Genomic DNA, 15,383 nt, shown 5'->3' on the forward strand with positions numbered 1-15,383 from the left:
AGGCAGGAAGACTCAAATTACGGAAAGATCCGTTATCCGGAAAACCCCAGGTCCCAAGCATTCTGGATAACAGGTCCCATACCTGTATTATAATTTATGTGAGTGTATGGATGCTGGGTTTTCATTTGGAGGGGTTGAACTTCATGGACTTTGTCTTTTTTTTTAACCCGATTTAACGATGTAACTATATTTTGGGAGTTTATGTAATGGCAGGTCAATGAATGTAATAACATGCAGTATATTAAGCATATGATGCAGCTGTAAAGCGTATAACTGATATTATTGATCACTTTTGCTTTCTGGAAGCAGGGCTGGTGCTCAAAATGCCATTGTACACCCCCAGAGCAGCTACTTGGGAAAAACAATGCCTGTGCGTAACACTTGCTATGGCTGGTCGATATGATAAACAATCCTAATCCGTAGTGTCTGCCACTGCCTGGGGGTCCAATATATTCAATAACACATTTCACTTTTAAAACTCTGACAAATATAAACCAAAAATCAGCCTTAAAGGAAAACGATACCCCGCAAAATGAATACTTAAGCAACAGATTAGATCAAATTAAAGGGCACCAATCATAACTAGAATAAATTACTTATTAAGTAAATACACTATGTGAAAGTTCAAGACATCTGATTTTTAAAACAGTTAGAATTGTTTGTATAATGTAAATGATCAGCTCACTATTCCTTCTGCAAGATCTCCCCTATCTCCCCTTCAGTTCTAGCTGAGGCAGCCATCTTGGATTTCACTGGCTCCTCCAACTTATATCTTCCCAGCCAACTGTAGCTCTGAAATCTCGCACATGCTCAGTTGAAATTCCTTGGTTGCTTAGCAACCCTTCTAAGCTATTTTCAAATCAGCCAAACCTGTGTGTTAGCTGCTGTACAGCAGTGCTGCCACCTGCTGGAAGTTACTGTGTGCCCTTCATTTGCATAATAACATCACCAGCAGGGGACAAGATAGGGAAATCTCCTGATACTTCTAGTGGAGGAGTTTACTAAAGCTAGGCATTCTGGGTAGAATACTCAAAGCAGTGCTTCAATCTGAGCATGCTCCTGAAATTTGCATATTATAGTCTCTGTTATAGTCACAGTATGGCCTCCCTCAGTGAAAGAACCCATTTGACAAAGTAAGGGATTTTTTAAAACCTGCAGTTTTTTAAAAAAAACTATATATGTAGTTTGATTAAACATGCTTATGTTGTACTGGTCAGATTGTTAATATGTGTTTGATTTTGGCTGTGATAGGTGCCCTTTAAGTGGCATATTAAAAAATCTTATCAAACAGGAATATATATTTAAGTAAATATTGCCCTTTTACATCTCGTGCCTTGAACCACCATTTTGTGATGGTCTCTGTGCTGCCTCAGAGATCACCTGACCAGAAATACTACAACTCTAACTGTAACAGGAAGAAGTGTGGAAGCAAAAGACAGAATCTGTCCGTTAATTGGCTCATGTGACCTAAGAAGTATAGTTTTTTTTGGTATGTATGTGTGCACAGTGAATCATACAATCACAGGGGGCGGGGCTTATTCTTTAAAATGGCAGTTTTCTATTTATGATTACCCAATGGCACACTCTACTAAAAAAGTATATTATTGTGAAAATGGTTTATTTACATGGAGCAGGGTTTTACATATGAGCTGTTTTATGCAATATCTTTTTATAGAGACCTACATTGTTTGGGGGGTATAGTTTTCCTTTAAAGAAACAGATGCAAAGTGAATGTCAAGTGTCATTTCCTTATCATGCGACAGGTAAAAGTGCAAATATAGATTTTTCTCATTTGCCAGATCATTATTATACAGACCACGTGTGTGACAGCACAAGTCCAATATGTTATGGATTAGGGATGCACCGAATCCACTATTTTGGATTCGGCCGAACCCCCGAATCCTTCATGAAAGATTTGGGCGAATACCGAACCGAATCCTTTTTTTTTTTTACTTCATTGTTTTGTGACAAAAAGTCACGTGATTTTCCTCCCCACCTCTAATTTGCATATGTAAATTAGGATTCGGTTCGGCCTGGCAGAAGGATTCAGTGCATCCCTATTATGGATACACGTCAATATACAAGGAGATTTCTAACACAAATGCCTAGTAACCTTCTGTGTAAGAACCAAGCCCAGTTCAATACACAATATAAACAAACAAGGTTTCCAAGACATTCAAAATCAAATGCTCAGGATGTAACTGGTGCATTATATAGAATAAAGCTGAGAGAGGAGAATCCTTTAGAGAACATGAATCCTTCGGAACTCTTCAGATTAAATGATAGCTTCGTGTTCATCTCTGCAAAGGTAGAAAAAATAGAGATTATTATGAGGAAAACAGACATTTTCACACACCTCACTGTATCCAGTGAAATTAAAGGGGAACTATCATGAAAATGTAATACAAGCTTCATCATACTGAAATAAAAAAACTTTCTAAATACAATCAATTAAATATTCTGCATAATTTCTGAAATAACCAAGTTTATTTTCACTATCCTTCTCTGAGCATCTGATTCTCTTCCTTCTGTCTTCATGCAGCAGTTGGGTGTCAGATATTCACTGACAGTTCAATCCAATATATCGTATAGGGAGGCTCCTTTTGCCTAGAAGATGTATTAGAGCTCACTCTATTAAAATCACCAGACATCATGTCTCTCTACATGCAGAATTTGTGCAAAAGGCAGTTATTTTGTTTGTACTGGAATCAGTTATTTGAGTGAGCTCTAATTCATCTGCTGGGAAAGGAAGTCCCCCTATAAGATATATTGGATCTAACTGTCAATGAATATCTGACACCCAACTGTTGCATGAAGAGAGAATGAATAAAGAGAGGAATACTGTAGTGAATATAAACTTGATTATTTCAGAAACTGTACAGAATTTTTAATTGATTGTATTCTCCCCTACCTGCTGTACCTGAGCCCAGAGCTATAAGCGAGCAGGGAGAGACTCAGGCAGGAAGTGATGTCACACCAAGCCAATATGGCAGTTAAACAAAAAGCCCCTAATTTTTGATATACACTGAAATAACTCTTGGGTCTGCGAGTATAATATACCACCAGAATAGCCACATTCTAAAGCGTGGGTTTTATTCCTCTTTTTGAGGAATACAGCAATCCCTCTTTTTGGAATTGGTTTATTAGTAGGACCTGACAAAATGTTGGGCGGCAAATGGGACATCAACAACAAGTAGTCCGAAAACCTCTTTGGGAGTCTGATCTCAGCACAACTAGTTTGGTCCCTCGAAAACGTGCATCATATTTCACCATTAGAAAGAAAAAGGTAAAAAAAAAAGTATTAATTATATAAGGGGTTGTTCACCTTTAAGTTTACTTTTAGTATGATTGTAGAGGGTGATATTCTGAGACCATTTGCTATTGGTTTTCATTTTTTATTATTTGTGGTTTTTGAGTTATTTAGCTGTTTATTCAGCAGCTCTTCAGTTTGCAATTTCAGCTATCTGGTTGCTAGGGTCCACATTACCCCAGCAACCATGCATTGAATTGAATAAAAGACTGGAATATGAATAGGAGAGGGCTGAATAATAAAATGAGTAGTAACTTGTAGCAACAAATATGTAGCTTTACAGAGCATTTGTTTTTAGATAGGGTCAGTGACCCCCATTTGAGAACTGGAAAGAGCAAATAATAAAAAAAAACTACAAAAAATATGAAGACCAATTGAAAATTTGCTTAGAATTGACCATTGTATAACATACTAAAAGTTAAAGGTGAACCACCCCTTGAAGCTACTTACATGGTCCTGTATTGAACTCCTCTCCTGGAGTTATAGAACTTGCAGGCGAAGAAGAGGACGGCTATAATGCCCACCGTTAACACAATGCCACCGATGAAACTGCCCAGGTCAAAACCAGAAATCTGAGGCGACACCTGAGAAGCAATGGAACCTGCAGCGAAATAAAAAAAGCCATTATTCTCTCACTGGTAAAACGCAACTGCATCATTAAACTTGTTCAAGCTAATAATGAACCCGCAGCGGCCATGAGAGGGGCAACAAGGCGTCTGCAGCCTCAATATGAGGAATGGAAAAAACTCAACTGGAAACCAACTGAAAGAGACTGTGATGGGCAAATGTGCCTCAGTGTGGCTACCCAGAAGAACAAATCAATGAGACCTGTTATCCAGAATGCCTGGGACCTGTGGCTTTCTGGATAACAGATCCTTCTGTAATTTGGATCTTCCCACCTTAAGTCTACTAGAAAATCAATTAAACATTAAAAAAAACCCAATAGGCTGGTTTTGCTTCCAATTAGGGATTAACCAAATCCAGGATTTGGCCTTTTTCAGCAGGATTCGGGTTCGGCAGAATCCTTGTGGTTGGCCGAACTGAATCCGAATTTGCATATGTAAATCAGGGGCGGGTAGGGAAATCACAAATAAAGAATTTTTTCCACTTTTTCTTTTCCTGCTCTAATTTGCATATGCATCTTTCACTATGGATTTGGCCCAATCCCAAATAGTGGATTTGGTGCATCCCTACTTCCAATAAGAATTAATTATTATCTGTAGGACTGGTCAGACATGGGATGACTTTGATGTAGTTGGCCAGCTTAAATATATTGCAATATATGGACAAACAATCCGTTTTATTTAAAGGGTAAGGCATTTTCAGTAGCTGTATGCACTTATGTCTCAATGTCTTAAATATATTGATAATGGGTTGAGTGCAGAGGACTCTTGTATTTGTCTATATGTATTTTAAAAATTAGCAGTGAGCACAACTTTCCCTTGTTTGTTATAGATCAATTATATCTTAGTACAAGCTACTGTTTTATTATTACCGTATATACTCGAGTATAAGCCGACCCGAGTATAAGCCGAGGTACCTAATTTTACCTACGAAAACTGGGAAAACTTATTGACTCTAGTATAAGCCTAGACACAACTACAGCCCTCACTCCCAGCAGCGCACATTCTGCCAAAGCGACCCCCCCAGCGATCAACCGGACTTCTTTTCAAATTTGATGGTCACAGAGAATTGACAAATGGATTACTGTGTGCATTGTCCCACTGTCCCATTACCATGTGCAGAGGGTGCTGTGTGATATTGCCATCACTGTTAATCTTCCGTATAACCAACAGAGGGCGCTGTGTGATATTGCAGTCACTGTTAATCTTCCGTATAACCAACAGAGGGCGCTGTGTGATATTGCAGTCATATTGCAGTCACTGTTATTCTTTCATACAACCAACAGAGGGTGCTGTGTGATATTGCAGTCACTGTTGTTCTTTCATACAAGGAGAGGGGGGAAGGGAACTAAGAAATCGGGACAGGTGGGCATACCCACGTCAGAATTACTGGGAGAGGGGCCAGTACAGAAAGAAAAGGACACAGAGAAACTAACTGTGATCAATTTAAGTGAACATGTCCTCACCGATGTACAAAGTCATGTATTAACCAAAGGCTTGTCCTTCTCCCCTAGCTTTGACATTAGCCAGTTCTCTCTCTATAAAGATCTTTTCCTCTTCTGTAGGAAACTCTTACTAAGGAAACACTTTAATAAAGATGATAACTCAATCACTCAGTCGACCATGAACCCACTTTTACGTACACCCAATCCCCTCAATCCTCATGATTTAGTAGAGTCTTTCACTCATGAACAAGACTCTTTCGCACAGGCGATTTCCGACCTGAATGATCTAATGTTGGAACAGGCATCACCATTGAGCACTATGAAACCCAGTTTCAGTCGCTTCATGCCACCTAAGAACACAAGCTCGGCAGTCAATGTCTTTTGTGAACTAGTCATGAATGACTTCATGAAGTTACCCAGATCATACAGCGATAATCTCACAAGAGAGGAACGACAGGCCATTCAAGAAATTTCCCAATGGGATGATGTTGTAGTGAAACCATCGGATAAAGGGGGGAATGTAGTAATTTGGCCACGTATGATGTATATGACAGAGGCCCTTAAACAATTGAATGATAACCTGTGTTATCACAAACTACACAGTGATCCCACTAATAAATTTAGGGTATTATATAACACCCTGATCGAGGATGGTTTTCAAACAGGGCTAATTACTAGAAATGAATACAAAGCCCTACTGAATGTTTCTTCCACCACCCCTACATTCTACATGTTACCTAAAATACATAAGAATTTATTAAAGCCACCTGGCCGTCCAATCGTATCAGGAAATGGTAACCTATGTGAAAAGGCAAGCCAATATATCGATATCAAACTAAGGAGTTTCGTAACCAATCTCCCATCATACATCAGGGATACTGGTGATCTCCTCTCTAAATTACAAGATATCAAAACCGATGTGGGCACTCTCCTAGTGGGATGTGATGTCGAATCACTATACTCATCGATTTCCCATAAACACGGTCTACAAGCTGTTAGATTTTTCATGGAGACTAAAAGTAGTTGGGATAATCAATTTATTGATTTTATGACCGAGCTAACCCAGTTTTGCCTAAATCACAATTTCTTTGTATTTAATGATAAGTTCTATTTACAGGTGAGAGGAGTGGCTATGGGAGCTGCTTTCGCACCCACTTACGCTAACCTTTTTATGGGCTGGTGGGAGGCTTTCTGGGTATTTGGAGACACAATGTCCCAATTCACCCAGTACATCACAACCTGGTTTCGCTATATAGACGACCTGGTATTTCTATGGAACGGTAGCCGAGAATGTCTAGACCAATTCCTACATACGCTGAACAATAACAATCTTAATATCAGATTGACACATACTGTCAGCGATCACAAGCTGGACTTCCTCGATGTAACACTAATCTTAGAGAGTGATGGTAAAATCTCTACAGATTTGTTTCGTAAATCTACAGCTACTAATTCCATACTACACTTTCAGAGCCATCATCCCATCTCAACCAAAAAGGGAATCCCAACAGGGGAATTTCTTCGATTACGTCGAAATTGCTCGGACATAGCCACCTTCAAACACCGTGCAACTGAACTTAAAGAGCGCCTGATGGCAAGGGGCTACTCAAACTCCATAATTCAGAAGGCCTACCACAGAGCAATCAAAACAGAGAGAGCAAACTTGCTTGATCGACCACAACATATTGACAACACAAATGATCAACCAATAAGATTCATTAGCACTTTTTGTAGACAATGGCCAGATATCAATTCTGCTCTCACCAAACACTGGCATATCTTACTTACTGACCCAGTTCTATCCATAACACTGGGTCCACGCCCACAATTGTGCAGTCGCAGAGCTCCTAATCTGTGTGACCGATTGGTTAAAAGCCATTTTTCCAAATATAAAACTAAATCCGCAAGAACGGGCACATTCCCATGTGGTAACTGTAAAGCATGTAAATTTATGTTTAACCAACTATCGGTTTTAGATAGATTTGGCAAACCTTATAAGATTACACAGTATTTTTCATGCAATACAACTAATGTAATCTACCTGCTAACTTGCCCATGCAATAAAATATATATTGGCAAGACCAACCGTGCTTTCAAGAAAAGAATCCTTGAACATGCACTAAGTATAGATAATGCCCCAGACTGGGTAAAAGCAAAGAAACCACTCCCCCCAGTGAGCAGACATTTTATGGAAAGTCACAACAGTTCCAGTAAGGGCCTACACACCACTGGTCTGTATAATATCAGTCTAGGGATTCGGGGGGGGGTGATGTTGAGACATCCCTTCTGGCAAAGGAAAGCAAATTAATTTTTCTAATGAATGCTCTAAGTCCATCTGGTCTCAATGAAAGCATCACCATGAATATCTTTATTTAACTGCCTATTGACACAGTCTTGATGAGCGATAAATCCATAGAACTGTATCGATTTGTCTTAAAGATGTTAACTGTATCATAGTGATCAATTAACCATCTAACATTGTTACTTCAACCAGAGAATCAGAGTTCATCTGGTCTCAAGTAAAGTATAATCACGAATTTCTCTATCTATCTCCAGATTTGATACAATATTTATGAGCAATCACTCTACAGAACTGTATCTTTTTGTTTTAAAAGATGGTAACTGTATCATAGTGTTTTACCTATTATTGAATGCTTACAAACTATTGAATTTGTTATTGTAATCAGGGAATCAGAATTCTGATACTTGACAGACACCAGGAAACTGTCTCTAAACAATGTTGCCAATGGCCTGATTCTTTGGATCCAAATGATGCTTAACACTGATCTGACACACTGCCTAAGACAGGACTCCTCCCCTTGCCCCGTGATTGGTTAATTCAAATCGGAGGAGCTTCCCCCTGTCTATTTATACCTGCACTAGTTTTGGCGCCCAATACAGCCTTTGATAAAGCTTGTAGTTTAACAAGCGAAACGCGCGTCAGGCGCATCTATTTTTTAAAACTGTTAGGCAGGGACGATCACAAGCTGGGACGGGCGGCTTTGTGGAAGGGAGGAAGGGTTGGAGAAGGGCACTTTAAGTTCGCCGACACTCACTTAAAAGGCACTCTGCCTATCGGCTACCCGCGTCCTAACTGTGGACTGATCTCAAAGGAAGGGTGGTGTGGGAGGGTACGAGGGGTGCTCTCGTTCGCGGAGGTTTGCTTCCGCCTCCTATTGTTTCACCACCTCCTCTCTGATACAAGGGACTGGACGCTAGTACCCTCACAGTTGACACGGGGACTCTCAGGTTGAGACACTTGAGTTTATAGAGTACACACTGCGGTTACTTTTTACGTGCCAACATAACTCCAAACGCCATCCATTAATTCCCTCATGTGCACAGAGGCACGCCAGCACGGCAGCAGTCGAGATTGATGGTGGGCAACAGTTGCTAGTGCAGCATAAACCCACATCACAATCTCGATCTCTTATATCGTACATTAGCTGATGACTTCGTGTCTATACAGCTACCCTACCTAACCTTGCTTTTAATTTCTTACTATTATTTCTTCTCGTGTTAATTTGGATATATTTAATAAAAGTTACGTTTTACCTTATATGGTTGGGAACTCAGACTAATTAATGGGATGGTTCAATGATATGGGACACACTTTTCCTTTCTGTACTTCAGTTCTTTCATACAACCAACAGAGGGCGCACTGTTATTCTTTCATATAACCAACAGATGGTGCTGTGTGATATTGCAGTCACTGTTATTCTTTCATATAACCAACAGAGGGCGCTGTGTGATATTGCAGTCACTGTTATTCTTTCATATAACCAACAGAGGGCGCTGTGTGATATTGCAGTCTCTCCCTCTCTATACCAACTGTTGGTATAGGAATGATTAAAAGTGACTGCAATCTCAGCAAAGTGACTGCAATCTCTGCTGACCCGAGTATAAGCCGAGGTACACTTTTTCAGCACATCTTGGATGCTAAAAAACTCAGCTTATACTCGAGCATATACGGTACAGAGAAAAAGAAAACAATTTTTAAAAATTTGCATTATTTTGATAAAATGTAGTCCACGGGAGACAGCCTTTCTGTAATTCGGAGCTTTCTGGATAACTGGTTTCCAGATAATGGAGCCCATACCTGTAGTAGACTTTAAAACCTGTAGTCCTGGATAATTCTGCGCTGCACCTTGTATTCAACCACTGCACTCAGCTGCCTGGCACTAGTACTGCTTATGTTGTATTATAAAAGGAATGGGGCTTCTTACAGATTATGTTCCCCCGGGGGGATATTAGAGGACATTAGTGCAGCTCAGCAAAGATCACATACATATGTGAAAAGAGAACTTCTACAGAGACAGCATGCAGCTCTGAAATTCCAAGAAACAGTGGGAATAGACTTGTTGACCAGGGAAAAATGTTCTTTCCCACTAGTCTGTCACACAAATAACTGCTTTACCCTTTACCCACTGAATCTTAAAGGACCAGTAACATCAAAACATTTTTTTTAAAAAATTCATTAGTATACATCGAAAAATAAACACCACGACAAATTAAACTTTAAAATTGAAAAGCCTTTATTAAGAAATAACTTACCGAAACTCCACTCCCGCTGCTGTTCAGAAAAGGCATCAGGACGACGATCCATTGTGCGGAGAGAGACGCCTGTGTTGTGCATTTCTCGGAGGCTACGAGGGAGGCTGCCTGAGGACCTGGCTTTGGAGAAGTTGTGGCTGAGATTGACTGTGCCCCTTTGGAGAGATCCCATGATCCTGAACTGTTGCAGAAGATTCTTGGCTTGCTGGAGCAATGTGGCTGTATCTATAGCCGGCTTTGGGGTAAGTACCTGCTCCCTGATGATCCCAGGCTCTGGGGTAATTAATGGGCATTAGTTTTCATAAACTCTAACTACATCATGCCAAAATTTCCACCCTGCAAGGAGTATTCTCAAAATAACTACTCGGGAGCGGGCAGTTACCCCGAAGCCGGCTATAGATACAGCCACATTGCTCTGCCGAGCCAAGTATTTTCTGCATCAGTCCAGGATCTTATTATCTCCAGGGTGGGAATTTGGGCTCATCAGTGGGGAATCTCTGCCAGAGGGACAACGAGCACAGCCAGTCCCCAGAATACTACGAGTGGCCGAGGAAGCCCGAGTTCGAGGCTCCTCCCGAGACTCTGTACTCGGGAGCGTTAGTTACACCGAAGCCGGCTATAGATACAGCCACATTGCTCCGCCGAGCCAACAGTCCAGGATCATGGGATCTCTACAAAGAGGCACAGTCAATATCAGCCGCAACTTCTCCAAAGCCAGGTCCTCAGGCAGCCTCCCCAGCACTGCGATTCCTCGTAGCCTCAGAGAAATGCACAACCCAGGCGTCCCTCTCTGCGGAGCTCTGCTTGCTGGTCAGGGATAGTAGGTTGAAGCCTTCCGCCTTCACTTCTGACACTCTGTTGAGCCCTGGCAACGGGATGTGGGGTAGGGGCCACTGCGCCGCACTGCAAGGCCAGATTCCAGTGCAATATAGTGCTCCCTGATGCAGCACTTTCACCTCGCTTCACATGGTCAGTAGAACATGAGAGACAGCCAGGAAGGAGAAATCGAGCGCCGCAGAATGGATCGTCGCCCTGTCGCCTTTTCTGAACAGGAGCGGAAGCGGAGTTTCAGCAAGTTATTTCTTAATAAAGGCTTTGCAATTTTAAAGTTTAATTTGTCTTGGTGTTTATTTTTCTATGTATACTAACGAATTCTTTTAAAAAATGTTTTGATGTTACTGGTCCTTTAAAAGGAAAATACATCCAAAGCATCAGCAAAGTTTAATAAACATGCCATTAACGTCAGCTTTACTTGAGAGCCCCCAGTACAGGGAGGCACATTTATTAAAGGTTGAATTTTGAATTCATGTGAGTTTTTTTAAAACTCTATTAAATTCGAATATACTCGAAATTCGACTGGGGGGTTATTCCTAAAAAAAATCGAACATCTAAAACTCGGACGAATTTTACGACACGAAAACTAGAATCGAATTAGACTATACTCGAATAAAGTTTTTTTCTCCGAAAAAACTCGAAATGTCAGGTGCACGTGGGGTATGTTTCAGGTGAAGCTGGCTATACATGCAGAGATATAATCTCACAAAATTATTTTTGGACTGTGTGTGGGCTGCATGGCAATTCGGTGTAGTCGATCGGACAGGTTAGACAATTTCTGTTGTATAATGAGAATATCTGTGCATGCGTCGTCTATCTGACTTATTGGTGGGTCACTTCTATTTCCGAGACACGACTCTTGTAGGATTGTTGTCTGGCCCATTATTAACGGCCAAAACATCATCAGATTTTTTTTTAATTTTGGGAATATCTAGTATAGGTCAATCTAAAAACTTATACCTATGGGAAGTTAATCCTACAATTTGAATCTGAATGCTTGTTCTAGAATGTTGCAATAAAACGTACGACTGGTATCTGAACGCTCGTTGTATGATGAATAAAATCATGGCCGGCTTAAAGCAATACTGCAGTGGCCCAATGAAATTACTAGGGATGCAACAAATCTACTATTTGGGATTCGGACAAATCTCTGAATCCTTCGTAAAAAGATTCGGTTGAATACCGAACCAAATTTGCTTGTGCAAATTAAGGGCAGGAAAGGAAAAAGTGGGAAACATTTTTTTTTTTACTTCCTTGTTTTGGAAAAATAAATCATTTGATTTCCCTTCCCACCCTAATTTGCATGTGCAAATTCGGATTTGTTTCAGCCAAGCACAAGGTTTTGGACGAATCGGAATACTGCTGCAAAAAGGCCAAATCCCAAGCCGAATCCTGGATTTGGCGCATCCCTAGAAATTACTGGCGACTATAGAATGTAACTAGGATGCCCAAGTGACAGTTTCCTAGCTGCATGAAAGCTTTTGTATTTTAATGGGTATCACCCATTATAAAGAAGAAAGGAATGTTGGGGTGTTGTATGTGGCAGTGCAGGCTGCATATACTCCTACAAAAGGAAGGTGTATCACATGCAGCTTATAATAAGAGATCAATCCAAATAACCTTATGACATTTTCTGGTCAAATGCCAATGCTTTTTTACTTGCACTCAGGTTAAATGGGGTTGTACACCTTTAAACAAACGTTTAGCATGATGTAGACAGTGATATTCTGAGACAATTTGCAATTGGTTTTTATTATTTGTGGTTTTGGAGTTATTTAGCAGCTCTCCGGTTTGCAATTTCTGCAAACTGGTTGCTAGGGTCTAAACTACCTTAGCAACCATGCACTGATTTGAATAAATCTAGAGTAATACAAAGTAACAATACTAATACATTTGTAGCCTTACAGAGCATTTAGTTTTTTTATAGATGGGGGTCAGTGACCCCCGTTTGAAAGCTGTAAAGAGTCAGAAGAAAGCAAATAATTCAAAAATTATTAAAAGAAAAAGTGAAGGCCAGTTGAAAAGTTGCTTAGAATTAGCCATAAATACAACACGCTAAAGGTTAATTAAAGGTAAACCACCCCTTTAAGGTACAAACCACGAATTCACCCCCCTCCCATCCAACACATACTTGTCACGGCAGAAGTTGCAGCGGATGTTGATGCTGAGGCTGTCGCTGAGGTTTTCGCAGGTACGTTGGTTGTTGCCTCTGAAGTGTTAGCCACGGGTTTCACTGCAATCAGAAGAGACAGTATTTAAAGGGGACCGGTCACGCAAAAAAAAATATTCCAAATCCTATTTTATCTTACTAGTCAAGCAAGATTAACTTTAATTTAGACTATATAAATTATTTGAATCTTGTTTCCTTTGGTCTGGGAATTCATAATTATAACAAGCAGGCAGCAGCTATTTTAAGGACACTGTTATTAAGACAAGCCTTGTATCATCTCAGAATCTTGTTTGTGCACCAGAATGGGGGACCTGATGTCCATCCCCATGCCCTGGCTACACAATTAAACGGTGACATACCTCCCAACATTTTGGAAATACAAAGAGGGACAAAAAAGTTGCTGTGCGTAGCGTGGCGATTTTTTTTTGTCCATGCCCATTTTTGTGGCCACACCCCCTAATTACCATGTTCATTTTACAAAATTTCGCAGGTTATAAAAGTTTGAACATATTTCTATAGTTTTTTTTTCACTTAATACAGTTTTGCTAATGAAGGTGAATTGCCCTTTAAGCTGTGAGTCTAAGTTGTTCCTGTTATCTTGTTATTCTGTTATCTTATATTGTTACAATTACTTATTTGCTTATCTAGATTCATTTGAATTGTTACAAATGTATCTAATCGTCTGTTGTGGCTTTTCTGCCAAAAGCAAATTAAATTAGAAACTTTGTTTCTTTTCTGGCAAAAGAGGCACTGTCCCTCTAAAAACGGGACAGTTGGGAGGTATGCCTGGGTGAAGAGAACGGGGGAATGTGGGGAGAGCAGTGACATCTAGGAAGTGCTGAATGCTGAATTTGATTTCATGTTTAATTTGAAAAGGACTTTTATTATACAGATTTTTATGTCTGGGTGACAGGTCCACTTGTGATAAATGGGTTTTATTATAACGTTTGTGAGGCCATTCTTCAGGCACCCAAAGTTTCTGCAGCCCTCCTGTTCCCTACAGAATGGCCTGCACAAGTCTTCGGATCAGAGATACAGTGTCCCCAAAATAAAAAGATTGTTTGCATTAGTCATATGACCCACTCTGGAGATGGAACAAAAGTATAGGAACCCAGTAGGCTATTAAGGCACAACTGGGGCTTCTCATAGGCGGGGCAGCTGTTATATCATATACATATCATATACATATCATATACATGGCCTAGCATTTCCAGACAGGACAAGGGTGGAGTAAAGTGGGCTAAATTGCAGAAAAATCAATCTGCTGTATAAAGAAGAAAAATATCAATGATCTTGGGCACAAAATAAAATTCTAATAACTTCAGCTACAGGGGTGAGATTAGTGGAATAAATAAGTCTTGCCCCAAAATACAATGATCCACTATTAACATGTACTTTAATAGGTTAAAGGAGAAGGAAAGGCTTGCAGCACTTGGGGGTGCCAAATGTTAGGCACCCCCAAGTGATTGTATTGACTTACCTGAAAACCCGGGCTGGTGCTCCTATCAGCAGAAAACTGCACTGGCCTGGGGTTATACCAATGAGCACCACGGAGTGATCCTCTTCGGTCTTTAAATTTCCCGGGGCAGACGCATGCGCAGTAGAACTAAGTTCTGCTTTCGTTCTACTGCACATGCACAGACGCGCGAAGAAAGAGGAAGACGGAAGAGGATCACTCCGTGGTGCTCACTGGTATAACCCCGGGCCCGTGCAGTTTTCTGCTGATAGGAGCACCGGCCCTGGGTTTCAGGTAAGTAAATATAATCACTTGGGGTGCCTAACATTTGGCACCCCCAAGTGCTTCAAGCCTTTCCTTCTCTTTTAAACAGGAGAAACCTCATCCTGCAGCTCATCTGTTTGTAAGCACTTGTCAAATCCCCAAGCTGCAATAAGGTCTATTCTGAATTAAATGCACACTCATACACACTGTCAGTGGCATAACTAGATATTACTGGGCCCCACAGCAAATCATTTTTCAGGCCCCCAAAATGCTTAAAGGTTGACTAGTTTACCAATATTTATTAAAATTGTATATGAATTAGGGGCTCGTGGGGCCCCTATACCTCCTGGGCCCCCCTGCAGTCACAGGGTCTGCTTCCTCTGTAGTTACGCCCCTGCTCACTGTTAGATTTTTTGGGGGAGAGGGGGTAGTGCACATACGAACATTTTCATTTCAAGGGAAAGGTTGTAATTATATACATTATTGGGAATTACTTCTGCTGCACAGTTGGATCCACAGCAACTAAAGGTAGAACTACATGGGCGATTTAGGTCCGATCCGACGCCACACGAAAAAGAAACGCTGGTGTCAAGTCGAATGCGCCGGAAATAAAGTAAAATAGAAATGCCGGATGAAGTCACAGTGTCCATCGGACACGACATTCGGATGCAAACGCTGCGACTACATCCAACATTCCTACAACTAAGCTTATCTTTGTTCCATTCAA

The 15,383-nt window shown here is 40.6% G+C and overlaps 1 protein-coding gene across 1 annotated transcript in view; it reads right to left on the reverse strand.

The window, feature by feature from the left end:
- Positions 1–1,616: 1,616 nt before the first annotated feature.
- tmem123.S (transmembrane protein 123 S homeolog) overlaps positions 1,617–15,383 on the reverse strand; it is a 31,115-nt gene continuing 17,348 nt past the window's right edge. The window contains exons 3-5 of the mRNA XM_018250307.2: positions 12,898–12,999; positions 3,761–3,911; positions 1,617–2,300 (exon numbers count right to left, since the gene is read on the reverse strand). Coding sequence (XP_018105796.1) covers positions 2,276–2,300; positions 3,761–3,911; positions 12,898–12,999 — 278 coding nt within the window. The 3' untranslated portion in view covers positions 1,617–2,275. The remainder of the gene's footprint in view (positions 2,301–3,760; positions 3,912–12,897; positions 13,000–15,383) is intronic.

The sequence above is a fragment of the Xenopus laevis genome, chromosome 2S (assembly GCF_017654675.1).
Source record: "Xenopus laevis strain J_2021 chromosome 2S, Xenopus_laevis_v10.1, whole genome shotgun sequence".
NCBI classification, from domain to species: domain Eukaryota; kingdom Metazoa; phylum Chordata; class Amphibia; order Anura; family Pipidae; genus Xenopus; species Xenopus laevis.